Below are 18,433 nucleotides of genomic sequence, written 5' to 3' on the forward strand. Positions count from 1 at the left end.
GCTTTCAAGTATTCTTTGTCTCCCCTTGTGTCGAATCAATAAATTGGGTTTTACTTCCCGCGAAGACTGTTGCGATCCCCTATACTTGTGGGTCATCACATCGCAAGGAGGAGCAGGGCACGCCGGAGCTGCCGCGCAAGGAGGGGATCACGCGCCAGCCACCGCCGCGGAGAGGAGCATTAGGGCGTCGCCACTGTCGTCGTTGGTAAGAACCCCTCTCCCTCTTCCTTCCACTCTCCCTTCCCCTCTCCCTGCCTCCGAAATTGGTATTGGTTTAGTTCTTGCAGTTCTTGCAGTAGCCCTAACAAAATTGCTATTAGGGTTCATTGCGGTGTTCATTGGTTCAATGCAAATGAAAATGTAGTAATTTTTAAATGAACCATATTGCAATTTCCTTGTTCAAATTGGAAATAGGGTTCTCTGGTTTGAATTTGTTAAACCCTAAACCAATTGGTTCTCTGGTTTGAAAAAATTGGCAATTGTTTGGTTTAGTTAAATGCAAATAGGGTGGTTTAGCTAGCAGTAGGTTTCAATTTTTGAATGCTAAAAATTGGTTTCAAATTCTAGCAGTAGGTTTCAATTTTTCATTATAAGTTATACATAAAATTTTGAATTCTAGCAGTAGGTTTCATTTAATTGATTTAGTTAAATGCTAAAAATTGTTCTCTTGTTTTGGTGATATAGAAATAACTAAATGAAAAATTCTAGCAGTAGCAGTAGCTAGTATTAGTAGGTTTAGTTGATAAAATTTGTTCTCTAGTTGGAATTTATTAGAGAATGCTAAAAATGCGTTCTCTGGTTTGAATTTGTTAGTTGAAAAATCCTAAAATGCTATTTCTCTTAGAGAATGCTATTTCTCAGGTTTTAATTTGTTCTTTGGTTCGAAAAAGGAAAATGAAATGCTAGTTGGAGAAGAACTAGGCAGTAGGAAGTATGTTAGTTCTTGATTAAATGAAAATGAAAATGAATTTGTTCTCTAGTTTGAAAAAAAATAAAATGAAATGCAAAATGCAGTAGCTTGGTTTAGATGAAATACTTGGTTTGAAGTGCAGTGCTACTGCTACTAATTTCTGAAATATTTGAAGTGCAGTGCTACTGCTACTAATTTCTGAAATATTTGAAGTGCGGGTGCTACTTGCTATTGCTAGGTAATTAATGCTATGCTACCTCATATTGATTCTCTGGTTTGAAATTTTGACAGAGCACTAAAATGAATTCATTCTTTGGTTTGAAATTAAATGATGAAATGCAGTAGAAAATGATGAAATGCAGTAGCAAATGCCTCTCTGGTCATGTGTTGTTGGTGCACATGACAAGACATGGTGTGTATGAAAATTCTTGCAATATTCCATTTGTTTAGGTAAATAAGCAGTAGGTAAAGAACCAGCAGGTTTAGTTCACTATACCATTTATAAAATGCCCAGAAAATGCTAGCATCTTGACTGGTGTGCTACATATTCTTTTTGTAGCAGGTGCATATCCACTTCCTGGATGAGATGTTTGGCCAGATTTTCTTTCCCCTGTAACAAGAATTTCCAACTGCTTATTAGTATTTGTTCAGTAGACCATATTCCAGGTTTTGAATAGTCCAACCAGTGATATCGACGGAGTTCTAGTGATGCATTCAGGTTGCCTAATTATTGTACTACACAGGTTCTCAGTAGGTGCCGAGGATTTAAAATGCTATAGAAGTAGAGGTTGCGATATGTTGGTTCTTCATTAAATGAAAATGAAAATGCCACCGGTAGCAAGTGTTAGGCATGCCTCACATTTATTCTCTCGGTTTAATAATGCTTAATGAAAACAAGTGCTATTCTCTGGTTTGAAAAAATGTGCTATATCAATTGATGCTGCCAAGTGTTCACAAATGAGAAATGACACATGTTGTTGCTATGTTCATTCTCTGCTGCTAGTTGGAAAAGAAATGAAAATTAAAAATGTATCATATATGTAAATTGCATTTCTGTTACAGGGATTGAGTTGCTATTGAGTGCCGGAATGTCGATTCATTTCCGTTCCGGCAATTCTAGCACTCGGCATGACCAATTTTTAGCAAAGGTCATGCCGAATTTTTCCGTGAATTCTAACTCTTTTTCATCTTCTATTAGTGCAAGCCACCATGGCGTCTCAAAAACAGTTAGAGGAGCACTACAATAGGCACTTCTTTAGGATGGAGGAGGATGCCGAGGCCGCTGGTGTTGGCGGCGACGAGGACCATGAGATGGAGGATGCCACTGGGGTAGTGCCGACGAGCCAAGCGGCAACGAGGCAAGCAGCGCCGCCGGGGGTAGTACCTACGAGCCTAGCGGCGATGAGGCAACCGGCGCCGCCGGGGGTGGCGGCGAGACAGGCGGCGACGATCCTAGCGGCGCCGCCGGGAGTAGTGGCACCGGGAAAAGTGGTTCCAAGAGGCCGCGGAAGGCAAGGCGCCAAAACACGGTCGCCACCGGCAGAGACACAATCAAAGAGGTGGACCCCGCCAGTGGTTTGCCGGTGGAGCCTAAGGATGTTGCCAAGGGGTACGACAACCAACTGGCATGTATCCTCCGAGAGGTCGTCAATCTCAACGAGACGGAGCATGTCGTGAAGAAACTCACCCCGGATATGAGTAGCTTGCATGAGACTGTCAGGCATGTGGAGAACCTTCTTCTCAAATCAAAAGATCCTGGTTACCCTCTCTTCGTGGCGAAGGTGCCAACTGGCATGAACTTCGTCGAGAAGTACCCCGCGGACTTGTGCTTCATCCGGTTCAATGACATCTTCAGCATCTATCGCATGCAAATGCTCCACTTTAGTGTGGTTCGCCTAGTTGCTCTTAGCTTGTCTTCCCAGATTGTTAAGGAGGGGACGCCGACCATCGCGATAATGGACCCCTTCTATATGCGGGAGAGCATCATCTGCAACGCTGGGGATCGGGCGATTGCCACCCGGCGAGGTCGAGGATTTCATGCTGGCGAACATTAAAAAGGGCTCCATTCTCATCCCTTACTTCCCCGAGTAAGTAATCACTCGCTAGTCCCCCATTACCATTCTATCCTATATCTCCATTTGCATTTCCAAAGGTTAATCCGTGTGTTTTCCGCAGAGACAAGTTCTGCACCCTCATCATCGTGCACCCGCAACACTCGCATGTAGTCTATCTCGACTCGGGTAGGGACCACAAGAAAGACTACACCCACATCAGGGCCCTTCTCAATGATGCTCTCACCGGCTTCGCCAACAAGGCAGGCCCCCTCAAAGTAGAGAGGAAATCCCGAGGAGGCTTGGTCTTAACCCACACAACCAACTTCCCCGCCTCGGGCGATCGACGCAAGACAATGGGATGGACGCGTGGTACGCCATCCTTCGGATGCAGGAGTACATAAAGTACGCGAGATGACATGTTGCTGCCGGAGAATCTCGGAAACAGGTTTGCAAACATGACGGATGTCCCCGATAGAGAGCTTAGAAAGAAGCGGGGTCGCATCCAGCGAGTTCATTTGCACGATAATCCTGCAGGATGTCAACGGTAGGTCTGGCGAGTTCTTCTACGGCTACGGTCTACCACCTAATGACGAGATAGAACTCCGCTTGGAGATGTCGCGTGATGAGAGGCCGTTCAACTCGCTTGAGGGCTGCCGTCCATTCCCCCCTAGGAACACTTGCTAAAGCTTGAATGATATGTCCTTGAACTTCCGTATTGTAATAATTGCTATATATTCCCATAGAATCGACTTGTTGCTTTTATTTAGTTGTATGAATGTGCATGTGAACATGTTTCTATAGTTTCATTTACTTTGCTATATATTTCAAGATTATGGCGTAGATAGATTAATAATTATTTGCATTTACTCGACCACTACTTGCCTCGTATTTGGAGTTCGCCAATGATTAGAATGTTCGGTCACTCGTACACTCGGGGGTGGAGCCAGTGAGCCTTGGTGCGACGGCCACAAGTATCAATCTCTTGTGCATCCTACCTAGCCTCACTGACTCCATCCCTGGATGTTAATATTTGTTTCGACCGACAAAGTATGAGGCACGCTATTTAATTCGTACTACTTGTCTTTTATTTGGAGTTCGCCGATGATTAGAATGTTTGGTCACTCGTACACTCGGGGGTGGAGCCAGTGAGCCTTGGTGCGACGGCCACAAGTATCAATCTATTGTGCATCCTACCTAGCCTCACTGACTCCATCCCTGGATGTTAATATTTGTTTCGACCGACAAAGTATGAGGCACGCTATTTAATTCGTACTACTTGTCTTTTATTTGAGTTCGCACTTCTTAATTGCATTGGCCGATGATTAAAATGTTCGGTCACTTGTACACTCCGGGGTGGAGCCAGTGAGGCTTGGTGTGATGGCCACAAATATCAATCTATTGTGCATCCTACCTAGCCTCGCTGACCCCATCCCTGTATGTTATTATTTATTTCGACCAACAAAGTATGAGGCACATGCTATTTAGTTCATACTACTTGTCTCTTATTTGAGTTGGCACTTGTTCATTGCATTGGTACTAACGTTTTACTTGTCTTGTGAATGGAGATGCCGACGACATATGTCGTGTACAAGGGGAGGGTTCCTGGAGTCTACGACGGCGGGAGGACCTGTCGGAGACAGGTGCACCGTTTCAGCGGCAACAGCTACAAGGGATACCCCAATAGGGTGGAGGCGGAAGGAAGATACGCCCGTTATCTAGCGGGAGAGATGAGGGACATGAGGAGGAACCGGATGAAGACCATGGCATCGTGATGATGGTCATCATGACCATGTTGGTCATGTTCTATGTGATTGTAGTTTAGGTTAGGACCTACATTGTGAGGTGTATGACGATACTTGTGACGACTATGTACCGAGACTTCTAACTTTGTGAAACTTCGTCGTTCGGTGTTGCATATGCACATGTGTTGTATGAATCAACGAGACTTGCGTATTTGTGTATTGATACCGAAATGAAACTTGGCTCTCTATGTGCTTCTCATATTGCATGTACTTCTGTCTAAATGTGAACTGTTATATACTGCTGTATAAATATGCAAATATGAATTGTTATATGCTGGAAAAAGGCGAAAATTGAATTTTCGAATATTACTGCCGGCGCACCTCAATGCCCTTCTACCGGCGGACATCGCACGCGCCAGTGCTGGCAGCCCTACTGCCGGCGCAGTGGCACGTGCGCCGGTGGAACAAGCCCTTTGCCGGCGAAGTAACGCTGGTGCGCCGGCAGTAGATGAACTTCCGCCGGCGCACAGGGTGGTGCGCCGGCAGTAGCCACTTATCACCGGCCCGTTCGCACCGGCGGGCTAGAGTGCGCCGGCAGTAGACCAAATAGGTGCGCCGGCAATAGGCCTTTTCCTTGTAGTGTGGGAGACAGCGATGGTGATGAAGATGGTGGTGGTGTCGATGGAGATGACTCCGGGGGCAATTCCCCGTCCCGGCGGCGTGCCGGAACAGAGACTTCTGTCCCCCGAAACGGAGTTTCGCGATGGCGGCGGCGTCCCCGGAGTCTTTCACGGGTTTCGTCAATTGGTGTCGGGTTTTTAGGTCACGAGGGGTTTTATAGGCGAAGAGGCGGAGTCGGAGGGGCAACATGGCTCCCTCACCACATGGCGGCGCGGCCAGGGGTGGGACCCGCGCCCCCTATGGTGTGGGTCCCCCTTGGCCCCCTCCGGCTCTCCTTCGGTGTTCTGGAACATTCCGGGGAAAATAAGGCCTTGGGCTTTTGTTTCGTCGAATTCCGAGAATATTGCCCGAACAGCCTTTCTGGAACCAAAAACAGCAGAAAACATGAACTGGCACATCGGCATCTTGTTAATAGGTTAGTTCCGGAAAATGCATAAAAACATTATAAAGTGTGAGCAAAACATGTAGGTATTGTCATAAAACTAGCATGGAACATCAGAAATTATAGATACGTTGGAGACGTATCAGTGGTGCTAGGTGGTGCTAGGTGGTCCCTCACAGTAGGTCATCAACGTCATATTCATAGAAAAATTCAGGGTCCCTCTTTTTCCTCTTTGCCATAATGCGGATGGCTGTGGTAGCGTCACCATCGAAAAGCAGCCTCCTCCTCTCCCTACAGCACATGTTGTACAAATCCTTTCTTGTGAATCCAACACCGGCAAATGAACCGGAGCCTGCAATGAATTTTCTCATAATGAGGTGCTTCCTGACCCCCATGGATCCCAGTGATAATATCTCAGATCTCTGCGCGTCGTTGATCGTCCTATGGGACCGAAGAAACGGAGTCTGACATGGTTCAGCTGGGTCATGGTTATGTTTGTCTCGAAAATCTTCAACAACCCAGAAACCAGTTCTTCCATCAAACTTCACCACCAAACGTGCCTTGCAACCGCAGCGAGACCCAGGTCTGAGCCTATATACGCGTCCTTCCGTGGTCAGTTGCTTTTTGGGACGTCTGCCTTCTCTGAAACACACAAAACGCCTTAGCCGAATTACTCCATCATAAAACCGCTTAACCTGGTCCAGCCGGACGCTGAACCCATAATCTTTAGCATATTTGTTGTAGAAAAAAAATGCTGCTGCTTCAGAAATAAAAGTCATCTCTTTTATCATCCAGTATAAATCCCGATTATTATCAGGATATTCATTGCCATTGCTACCTTTCTGTGTTTTCTCAGGCTGACTAGCGCTTGGCGTCGCCTGCAAGTATAAAACGTAGGCATTAATTAAAACTATAAATTTATGTGTTCCAGCTATATGAGACTGATAAAAAAGAGATAACAACCTGGCTCATGTCAACAGAATCCTCAGGAACTGATGCACCTTCCACATCATCGGTATGGCCCGTGTCCAAGTCAGATTCACCGTAATAGTCGTACTCAAGCTGCGTGTCAAATTGTGTCTAAAATTTATTAATGCATCGCGAAATTTAGTAACCGTAAATTTTACAGTTGCCATCATTTCATGCATCATTTTATGTCATTTTATGAGTCACTACACATACCTCACTAGTATTTAGACTGTCTGTGTGTTCACCATGGTTCTCATCATTTTGATCGTCTGTGTGTTCACCATGGTTGTCATCATTATCAAATTCATCGTACGCAATCTGCATAAATTATGCCAGGAGGAACCATATATTATTTGATGATGCTGGATCTATTGGTAATCGAAATGAAAAATAGTGCACCAAGAATATATAGTAATGTGGCTCACATCAAACTCGTCTTCGCTCCAGCCGGCTTCGTGCTGCAAATTTTCCTCCATTTCAGAGTCATCGGAATTATAGCCGACGTACTCGTTTTGTTCCTCAATCATACCAGATATAGAGTTCTCGATATTCTGTAGTATTGGACCATAATTAGAATTGAAAAACCGGCAGAATTGCGTCCTCTTACTATGCTAGAAGATGAAGTCATGGGTACCTCTAATTTTAAACCCTAGCGGGGAAGATGCCGAGCCGGTGGCGCGCCTTTCCAAGGTCGTCGATCTGCGGGGGGCGGCGTCGAGATGCGAAACAACCACCGGCGACGACGGACGTGCCGGCAACAACCGCCGACGGCCGGGCCGGCAACAACTGCTTGCGTTTTACCTAGCGACGGCGTGGAACAACTCGATCAGATCTCCAGGGCCGATGAAAACGATGCATGCAATGGGGGCTAATCACGGTGATTAGCTTAGCACGTGGGACCCACCCACGTGGGGTCGTCCGTATAGATACGCCTAGGCCCTGTATACCCATACGAGTCTTGTACTGGGCTTGGATATGAGTTTCGGCGGGCAGCCCAAAAAAAAAAAAATCGGGACCACCGTACCCCTTCGGCGATGAGTCGCGAGTTTGCACAGGGTGCGCACCGAAGCACACCTTTTTTTGTCCTCGTACGAGAATAAAGCTTCAGTATAAGCCAAATAAAGCTTGAGAAGCAAAAGAAGTTCCGAGAGGAAATAACTCAAGATATTGTGCTGCATTGTCTTAGTTATTTGGCGTGACAACATCTTTCGATGATTCTAAAAGATGTTTTTCTCTATATTTTTTAAGCGTTGCAACTTTATCTATATATCTACAATTAAAAAAAATTCTAGACAAAGTTGAGACGCATTTTTTTTTTGAGAAACACAGTACAAACGCAGGCGCTCACATACACGCGCATACACTCACCCCTATAAACGCACACACGCACACCCTACCCCTATGAGCACCTCCGGAAGACCGAGCCGGCGGATTGGATCTTGAAATTGACGAAGTCACCACAGGCGCCTCGCTGTCGACGGGAACGTCGCCTCCCACTGAAAGAATATTCCGCCTTTATGAGACACACAGATGTCAAACCTGGGGTTTGAACTCTGGTGGGCTGGGGGTACAACCACCCTCCTAACCACCCAACCTGAGGTTGGTTATTTTAGAACAAAAGGGGTAAGGAATCACGGCCTCATTCATTGTTGGCAAACTTTGAAGCACATACAAGAAGCACTTTATCTAGACGACTTTAGAAAGGTCCAGTTAATTACTGGGTTAAGTTTTTATATGTGTTAACCACATCTTTATGAATCTTTTGTCGCGCGGGGTATCATCTAGCTAGACATATGCCTCCTCCGAAAAATTCGAAGACCGAGCCCTTATTTTGAAGGCCCAAACACCAGTTTTAGAGGCGTCTCCGTAAATTTTTTAGAGGTTGGTTGGGTGAAATAGGGGTTCTCCTAGAGTGGTGTTTTGGCCTCCTACCTCTAGAATCAGCGAATTTTTACGGACCAGGCTATTAATGGCCACACTCTCTGTTCACAACTGCTTTGCGTACTAGGACTGGCCAAAGTCAAACTTCGTAAACTTTGACCAAATTTTTACTAAAATTATCAACGTCTACAATACAACTACTGAGTATTAGAATTGTCATAAAGTATAATACTCCTTTTATACTAGTATATGTATTTGGCATTATAAATATTAATATTTTTCTTATACTTTTGGTTAAATTTTGCAATGTTTGACTTTGATTAAACCGAGGATACGAAGCAAATAAATCGAAGGGAGTGAGATTTTTTTTTTTGAGCCTAGGTTATGTGCTAGAGTTGGGAGGCTCATTAGAGCATCTCCGCCGGCGCCCCCGATAGCGGCCCCAATAGCAATTTGGGGGGCCGGCAGCGAAAATGGGCTCGCACCGGTGCACCCCAAATGGCGCCGGCCAATTTTGGAGCCCAATAGAATCATCGGCAACCCCGTGCCGGCCCCTTCGCCAAGGGCGCGAATCGGGCGCGCCGGCACCTCGCGGCACGTCTGAAAACGAGTGTGGGCTCCGCCTGGCAGCCAGACACACCATTTTCCCACCTCGTACACACGCCCGAGCCGACTCCCACCCCTCTAGATCGCCATTGTCACCGTCGCCGCCGCACCCACCCTGCTTGCAATAGACACCGCCGACTGTCTAGGAACCGTCGTCCATCTACACGGCCACCACCCCCTCGACCGGCGGCCGCTGTTTCGCCCGGAATAGAGCTCGCCACCACCGCGATAGTATCGCCCCGCCTGCAAGGTGTTCGTCCGATTGCCGCAATGGACAATGACGACGAGATGATGGTGCAGCTGTTCACGGAGGAGCAGAACGCTCAGGCTGTTCGGCGGCAACAGCAACAGCTGATTCTGACGAACATGCTGCGCGTTCGCCAGCCTTTCTTCGTCGTGCCTCGGCGCGGCTGCTCAAAGTCAGGCAAGAGGAGGAACATCAACCGGCATCGTGAAGCCGGCGCAATGCTGCTTGACGCCGACTACTTCAACGACGACGCGACTCATTCATCGAAGGAATTTCGGCGCTGGTTAAGGATGAACAAGGACCTGTTCTTGAAGATTGTCCACGGCGTCAGGGAGTACGACACGTACTTCATGGCCAAGAGAGATTGCACAGGATTGTGGGGCTTCACCTTAATTCAGAAGTGCACTGCTGCAATGCGCTGTCTTGCATACAGAGCTCCTCCAGATACAGCCAATGACTACCTACGGATGACAAAGTCGACATGCACAGAGACTCTCTACCAGTTCTACCGAGCCGTCATAGCGGTGTTTGGTAAAGACTATTTGAGAGCACCAAGAGCAGATGGTACAACTCGAATCCTGCAGAAGAATGCAGCAAGAGAGTTTCCTGAGATGCTCGGAAGAATTTACTGTATGCATTGGGGCTGGAAGAATTGGCCTTTTGCTTGGCAGGGGATCTACAAGGGCCATATGGTGAGTGCAGTGTCATTCTGGAGGCGGTGGCAGACCAGGAGTTTTGGATTTGGCATGCATTTTTTGGCATGGCAGGAACAAACAATGATATCAACGTCTTTGCGAGCGCTCTCCGGTGTTTGCCAGGCTAGCTGAGGGACAAGCTCCTGCCGTGAACTTTAAGGTAAACGGCTACGCATACAACAAGGGGTACTACCTAGCTGATGGTATCTACCCGACGTATGCTACATTTGTGAAGACAATTACTTCTCCATCAAACGAGATGGAAGCCTATTTTGCAACATGCCAGGAAGCAACACACAAGGATGTTGAGCGTGCTTTTGGAGTGCTTCAGCAGCGTTTCGCCATTGTCAGGTACCCTGCTCTCACTTGGTCTGAGGCACAGATGTGGGAGGTGATGAACGCCTGTGTGATCATCCACAACATGATCATTGAGAGCGAGCGCAACGCACCTGTGCAGGATGATCATCCATTTGATTATCAAGGGCCACTAGCTGAGGTAGAGCATGTGCCCTAAGAATTTGCTGCTTTTCTTCATATGCACAATGAAATTCGAGATGGAGGTGAAGGCGGATCTAGCTGCGCATTTGTGGGCGAGGAGAGGAACAGCCAACAATGCGTGATTTTATTTCTATTTGTTTGCCTGGACGAATAATTTAAATACTATTTGTTTGTTGGGTTATATGAATAGTTTAAATACTATTTGTTTGTTGGTTTGTATGTGTTTGTTTGATTGTATGAATAATTTAATTCTATTTGTGTGATTCTATGAATAAAATGTAATTGATATGTTATTTCAAAATATTGTAAAAAGAAAAGAAAAAACTTGGGGCCGCCGTTTGGGAGGTGCCGGTGTGGAAACAGCGTCCCCAAATGGAGGATACACTGCCGGCGCCTCCATACAGCAGTGCCGGCGTCCCTGCCGGTAATTATTTGGGGGTCGCCGGTGTAGATGCTCTTAGATGGAGTTTTGAAGAAGGAATGTATGCGCAACTGTGCATAATCTAATAGAATGTCAATTTAGAAAAAGGCTGGCACGATGAGTAAACTCGACAGGAGTCCCAGGTCCCCAATGAAGGTAGACACGATCAACTCGCAGGACCAAAGTAATCTTAGTTCAGCCCAGATCCGGCAAGCTGTAGGTTTGTAATTGTACCCTTTCTACCTAGATCTCAGTCTGATCCCATCACCACACTTTTGCACTGGTCCGCACACCTCTCTGCTCGTCCCCAGATCCGAACCGGCCGCGCCACTCCCCCTACTCGCTACTCTCACTGACACCCGCGCGCCGCGGCGCACTCGCCCCACCCGTCAGTGTCACTCCCTCTCCGCGCAAACCCACGTACTTATCCAGATTTGTGCCCACATACCGCAGCTTCCCCACCCCAACCATCCCCATCTCCGGCCCGCCGTCGTAGGCCCCCCACCACCACTCCCCGTCGCCGTCCGTCCCTCGCCGCTGCCAGTAGCCGCACGAGTAGGTGCGGCCCCTCCACCCCCCATTCTCTTTCCACAAAGGAAAAACACCCCCTCGCACGCCACCTGCTCGACCAAGAAGCCGCAGCCCATGTCGAGCGGAGCAGCCGGATCGGAGACCGGCCCGGGCACGGATCATGAGCTGCCCATGCATCATCCGCCGCCGCAGCAGCAGCAGCAGCACGAGGTGGTCTTGGCCGTGGCTGAGCTGCAGGCGCCAGCGCCGGCTTCGGTGGTCGTGGCCGCGGCCGAGGTGCCGGCGCCCGTCTCGGTGGTCACCATCGTGATCTCGCAGCCGGAGGAGGTGGCGCCCGAGCCCAAGGCCGTCGCCCAGGCCTCCCGGGCCCCTCTGGAGGCCGGGGACGACGTAGCCATGGCCGCCTTGGCGGCCGCAAAGGAGGCGGAGCTGGCCAGGTCCGACAGCTTCGACGAGCAATGCAGGTATGCTGTCGGTTCCGAGTTTCGGGACCTGCTCGGATGTTTGGTTGGATCCTGGTCAAGAGATTTGTGAATTGCCAACTGGAGAGGGGATAAGAAAGGTTGTGGTTGATTCTTTCCCCCGATTTGTGTGGTTGCTACGGTAGATTTAGGACATGCCATTTCGCGGCTCAATTATCAGTAAGGACTTAGGTGATGTAAATTTGTGAGTACTACAGATGGTACTGGTCCTCTTTCATGTGATTCTCGTATGTGATTCCTGGAGATTCTAGCAAATGGATAATGCCAAGTGGATATGTCACTATCTCGCTTCTCTACATGAGCAATGGTCACGGAGACTCAGTTATCGCATCTGAGCACCTAAGGGCATCTCTAGCTGATCCCTTATAATTTAGCCCCTCAAACAGCCCCTTATCCTTTAACTCGTTATACATTTTTTTCTAAAATGGGCACTTTATTACTTGCGTAATAGACCCGGCCTCTGCATAACTAAGATGCACACAGCTGCTCACAAATTCGTTACAAAACCACAAAGGTGTTCAAAGATAAAAACACAGTTCGAAGAACAGAAACAAAGACTAGGTAGGAGGATCCAGCCGAAGGTCACGCTGCCACCCATGTTGGGAGAAAATATCCCTCGCCGTATCCTCCAACCGTGAAGACACCTCCGTAAAGAGGTCCCGGTGTTCCACACGCTGCAACGGTATCCATGAACGAAGCAAAGCTGTGCACCGGTAGATGACCTGCAAAAAGGAAGAAGAAATATTATTGAAAATCTTGTCATTTCTACATAGCCACAACGCCCAAATGATTGCAATCGCTCCCATCCTAATAAGATGTTTAAACCTAACATCCACACCATTGAGCCAGTTGCCAAATAAATTGACAACACTACGTGGTGGGTATAAGGTAGACCCTATTTGGACGGCTGACCATATAGACCTAGCTAACTTACATTGGAAGAATAAGTGTTTAATTGTCTCGTCCTGATGGAAGACACACTTTTTACTTCCATGCTAGTTGTGTTTGGCAAGATTATCTTTAGTAAGAATTACCCCTCGACGAAGATACCAGGCGAAGATTTTTGTTCTTAGTGGTATCTTCATCTTCCAAAATTTTGAATTATTATCGACCGGAAGTTCAGGCTGAATTAAAGCATTGTACATGGAAGCCACTGAGAATGAACCATTCCCGGTAAGATTCCATCGAAATACATCCGGTCCGTGCGTCAATTGAACTAACTCAAGACGCTGTAACAATTCCTGCCAAGAGGTTTGTCTGGGACCAATAAGATTTCTTCTAAAATCCACATTTGGTGGGAAATTTTCCAACACCTTAGCGATAGTATCGCTTTTGTGGCGCACTATATTGTACAATGCCGGATATTGTTCTCGGATTGTGGTGTTACCCAACCATATATCCTCCCAGAAACGAATTTCCGATCCATCCTTAATAGAGAAATATCCATATGGAAAGAAAAACTTCTTTGTTTCCATAAGACCAGCCCAAAAGTGCGAATCTCCTGGTCTCCAAATAACCTGAGATAAAGCCTTTGAGCCAATATACTTCCTCTTGAGGAGTGTTCTTCGGTAAGTAGCTTATACAACCATTTACCGAGAAGTGCCCTATTCTTGACCTGGAGGTCTTGAATACCAAGTCCTCCATGATCTTTGGGCCGACACAACACACTCCATTTAGCCAGCCGATATTTACGTTTCTCGCAATCCCCTTGCCAGAAGAATCTTGATAAAAAGTGGTTCCTAAATAATAGGAAGGGATCAATTGAAGTAAAATTGTATGATTATGGTGAGCATACAATAGGCCTAGAAATTCACAGTGAATCAATATCTGGATGGTTCAGCTAAATACAGCTAAGTAGGGGCGAGACGAAAAAGTTCAGAATAGGAGCGAGTCGGCTGGCGAAATTGGAGGTGGGAGACTAGGCGATTTTTTCTCTAGAGAGGCCGCGGCCGAGTATATTTGAGGGTTGGCCGACCTGAGGACTAAAAACTATACACCTTAAAGCCTTTGAGGGATCGGCTTTTTGCCCCCCAAAACGAGAATTTTACTCCTCTAACCGATTTTAAGGGATCGGCTAGAGATGCCCTAAGACCGTGATGGTGTTAATTGTTAGTTTGTCGGTACTGGTCTGCTTTAGTGTGTGTGACATTGGTAATTTCTAGGACGCTCGTAGTGTACTCTTCAGTTTATGTTATCATGTGAAAATGGGACTACACAAAGCCGTTTTAGGTGGTTAATTGTTGATTCATCAAACTACATCGAATAAATTCCACGGATGTGGTTAATTGTTGATTCATCAAACTAGCCCAAAGCGACAACAACTTTGAGCACAAAGTTCAGTTGTTCGACATTCAGGATGTGAAGTCTTATGTACTATAGTCGGTGCATATATTAGTATAGACTAGGGAAGCACTGTTGCATGCATATGGCTTCAATAAATCCGTCTACCTTAGTTCTTATCTATCAAAACCTTAAGGCCTTGTTTGGTACTAGTGTTTTTGTAGGATTAGTGGAGATGCTCCCCGCAGGGATTGGGTGAAATCCCTGTCTTCACGCAATCCCTTGAAATCCCCACTTTTCCCCGATCCACTAGGGAGGGGTAGTGTATTTGATCTTGAGGAAAATACAACTTTCCCTGCCAAGGATCCATTCTCTTTGTGAGCTTTCCTACCAGAGGAAGAAAATGAGCATTGAAAAGTTTGACTCCCCAATAGGCATGCCTAGGTACAACATAGGTTTGTGGCCTAGTTTGCAGTTCAACATCCTAGACACCCTCTTCTGCTCCTCCTCATCACAACCAACCACAAAAACCTCATTTTTATGGTAATTGATCTTCATGCCAGACATATTCTCAAAGCAGTATAACAAAAACTTCATGTGAAGGACATTCAAGTTGGTCAATTCCAGGAGAATTACAGATCATCTGCATACTGCAGCAAACTCACTCCCCCTGGAACTAAATCAGGGACCAAACCTGATAAAGTGATAAGTGTCCAGCCCCTTTAGCTGTTTCAACCATAACTGCTAAAGCTTCCACCACATAATCAAATAACAAAGGGGATAATGGATCTCCTTGCCCCACTCCCCTAGAAGTATTAAAGTAAGGTCCCTGCACACCATTTATGTTTATGGCCAAATGACCATTCCTGACTGTTTGCATTTACCCAGTTTATCCAAACAGAGTCAAAGCCTTTCTTCCTCAGAATTCCTTCTAAAAACTCCCAATCCACTCTATCATATGCGTTCTCAAAGTCCAACTTCAAAAGAATCCCTTTCTTCCTTCTTAGTTTGATCTCATGAAGAATCTCCTCAATAACCACTACCCCATCAAGAATTTGCCTACCTTTAATGAAACCAGCTTGACAAGGATTGATAGTTGCATGTGCAACAGGAGCAAGCCTACCTTAGTAATTGATATAGTAGAAGCATTACACAGTGCTTCGGAGATAAAACTACTGGTCTATCAAACTGATAATAGTGAATTGTTTTCTCGAGTGATATGAAGTTTAATGGATAGCCACAATAGCATCAGCTTGGTCTAGAGTAGGTTCGAACCAGTAGACATTTCAGTGCCACCCAGTTATGGGGTTGGCTTATTCCTTATAAGCAACGTCTAGCCCTTGTGAAGTTGTTCATCAATAGGCCGTTCTTTGTTTTTCTTTTTGAACAGCAATAGGCCATTCTTTGCTAACATATGTACCATAGAAGACTCTAAAAGATTACATTTCTTGTTACCTGTTTGCTGCTGTTTACCTTTTTTATGTTTTCCGAAGATCTAATATGTGATACTTCACTGCAGAGTTTGTCAGCAAAAGTCGGAAGAACCTTTGGTAGACCTTGGATGCAGATGTCGAGGTGATCTTTCAAAAGCTCACCGCACATGTATTGATGTTTGGTTCCGTACTAGAGGTTCAAACAAGTGTGAGATTTGCCAGTAAGTCCTCTTCTTAGACAGTTTTTCCCTGTTGTTAATTACTTTGATTTATTGAAATTGTTCTCTTCACAGGCAGGTTGCTGTTAATATACCCCCTCCAGAGACGCAAGCAAGTGTAAGTCTTCCAATTTATACCTTATATTTTCAATGTGTATTAACAAAATATATACTTAAAAGGTCTGAAGTTTGAAGAATATATGACATTATATATATCATCTTCTGTTGACCGCACACGCTCAAGTATCTCCTTAATATATTTAAATAACTCAAGACGTCCCGAAATTGTAGTGGGCACTATGCTGCAAAACATTTAATCAAATTCCTCTTTCTGGTAGTGAATTTTACTTGTTTTCATTGAGCAGACAAGTTATTGGGTTTGGAGGGTTGATTCAGCTTATGGAAGGGGACGAGGAGGACGTGAAAGGGTATTTTTATGACTGGATAAGAAAAGAAAAGAAACAAATTCACTGATTTTACTATCTGGCTCCAGAAATGGATTACTAATTAAATCATCATGTGCAAGTCTTCAGTTGTACAGAACTTGTGCAGTTTTCTGCTTCATATTTGACGCTCTTTCTCTTTGTATGTAGGGTTGGTTTAGCCCACTCTGGGTTGCATTTGCAATTCTGATTGGTGGTCTCTTATTGGATGTGCTGATATCTGTTTCTCTTGGCGTTTCTACCCTTCCAGTGAACATAATAATTGGTATGGAACAATATTTTGGTGTACCAGATCCTAATTACCCTTTATGTTCTGTTACCACTTGCCTTTTGTTGACTTGGAAATACATGGAAAAGGAGGAGTTACCTTTTAACTCAGTTTGTTCTGTGGCAAAGTACAAATTACTATTGGCCTATTTCGTTGAGAAGCAATTATCGCAACATCCATTCTAAGGCTGTGTGCCCTCTAAGTTTGTGTTCCAGCAACACTTGGTCCCTGATAAGCAATACAACTAGTCAATGGAGCAGTATTGCAACAAGTTGTACATGGAAATTGAACCACACGTCCACAACTGATGTTTATGCTCAAAGAGTGTTAAGACCAATTATTTTGATTGTGTGCCTTTTGTAATCTGATGGCTTAGGTCATCACATGCACAGGTGGCAAATCTAAATACAAATGAAGAACTGAAGTAACTAGTAGATAGGTATTCTTGCAAACTATTGATGCATGTAGCAGATAAATCAAATGAAAGATGCTGTTAGCAAAAGTTGTATTAACTATATTTGAAATAAGAACACCAGATTGTGTGGCCTTCTCAACTGAAACTCTCCCTTCATCTACAGTCAATATGATTGTAGTGGTAGGCTACTTTATTAATATGTTCCTTATACTTAAGATTAGTTTGTTTATCAGTGTTGGTGCGTACAGTCTGCATTGGTTCACTTAGGTACCACACATGCGATGTTCATTGACTTAACTAGCTGATGTTTTCAGGCGTTCTTATTGTTCTCGGCTTGGGCACTGCCCTTCGACTAGCTCTCGAATGCTGCCAGGAGTTTGGCTCACGGAGAAGCATGCCAAGGATGGAAAACATGGCACCCAGCGGGTACCACCCAGGGGTATAGTTAGGCCTGTAAATAGTGTAGAGGCACTAAGTTTGCGTCAGTGCTTTGGATTCTCCTTTTGGGTAGCTGGTAGCTCTTACACGTAACACATTGCTCCACGAAGACGAGCTCAAATTCAAAGCTTGTTGATTACAATGAAATCAAACTCTGACAATGTAAATATGGAGCTCCTGAGATTTATTTTTCTCAAGCTCATGTTTGTTCTGACTCTATTAGAGATAGAGCTGCCCTATACCTTTTGGTTAATCCTTTATCGTGGGGCTGAACCTTGGCGTTGCCAACGACAGTGTGTGTTTGTTAAGGGATGAAGGCCACTTGCGGCCATGGCGTTCTATGACCTAGAGGTGTGGATGGCATACTGAATCCTCTGATGTGCTCTCGCGTTCAGAAGTCAGAACTGGGCAACCTTTGCGATGTGGAGAAGTCTGAATCCCTTGTTTGGAAACAGTGGATTTCAGTGTATGGTAGTGTATTTTTCGCCGTGTTTTGAGTGGACACCCGATTCCCTTCTCCAGCCATGAAACGCGAGTGTAAAAAGCGCGGCACCCACCTCGCCTCTGAAAATCAGATCAGCCCAACGTGTTTTCAGGAGTTTACTTGGGTTTACGTGACTAAAAACCGGGCTGCCAAATAGGTGTATTTTCTAGTAAAATGGATGGGCTGGTATGATACACCGGTATCCACTTAGAAACCGGGTAGCCAAACATAGCATGATGAGTTGCGAAATCGTTAGAAAAAAACCGACCTTCGCGAAGAAAAATCAAATCGCTCCGCAAGCGACAAGTGGCACGCTGTGGTGCTAGAAAATTCATAGGAAGTGGTCTCCCTACTC

General features: G+C 45.6%; 1 protein-coding gene across 2 annotated transcripts; it reads left to right on the forward strand.

Annotated features, from left to right (window-relative positions):
- The first annotated feature begins 11,716 nt into the window (after window positions 1-11,716).
- Window positions 11,717-17,833, forward strand: LOC124705614. 2 transcript variants are annotated; one of them, XM_047237320.1, is made up of 6 exons: window positions 11,717-12,081; window positions 15,899-16,033; window positions 16,106-16,148; window positions 16,396-16,458; window positions 16,624-16,738; window positions 17,471-17,833. In XM_047237320.1, exons 1-6 carry the CDS (start codon window positions 11,732-11,734, stop codon window positions 17,599-17,601), a joined length of 837 nt encoding a protein of 278 aa, XP_047093276.1. In that variant the 5' UTR covers window positions 11,717-11,731; the 3' UTR covers window positions 17,602-17,833. The 2 variants fall into 2 exon arrangements, with proteins under 2 accessions (XP_047093276.1, XP_047093277.1); XM_047237321.1 differs by lacking the exon at window positions 16,396-16,458.
- Window positions 17,834-18,433: the final 600 nt, after the last annotated feature.

This window comes from Lolium rigidum, chromosome 4 (assembly GCF_022539505.1).
Source record: "Lolium rigidum isolate FL_2022 chromosome 4, APGP_CSIRO_Lrig_0.1, whole genome shotgun sequence".
NCBI lineage: Eukaryota > Viridiplantae > Streptophyta > Magnoliopsida > Poales > Poaceae > Lolium > Lolium rigidum.

Bases quoted from the DNA above. Each gene is read 5' to 3' on its own strand.
- LOC124705614 (XM_047237320.1), top strand. From the start codon at position 11,732: ATGTCGAGCGGAGCAGCCGGATCGGAGACCGGCCCGGGCACGGATCAT. The intron at 12,082-15,898 runs GTATGCTGTCGG...ACTTCACTGCAG, and splicing joins AGCTTCGACGAGCAATGCAG to AGTTTGTCAGCAAAAGTCGG. The intron at 16,459-16,623 runs GTATTTTTATGA...CTTTGTATGTAG, and splicing joins GACGAGGAGGACGTGAAAGG to GGTTGGTTTAGCCCACTCTG.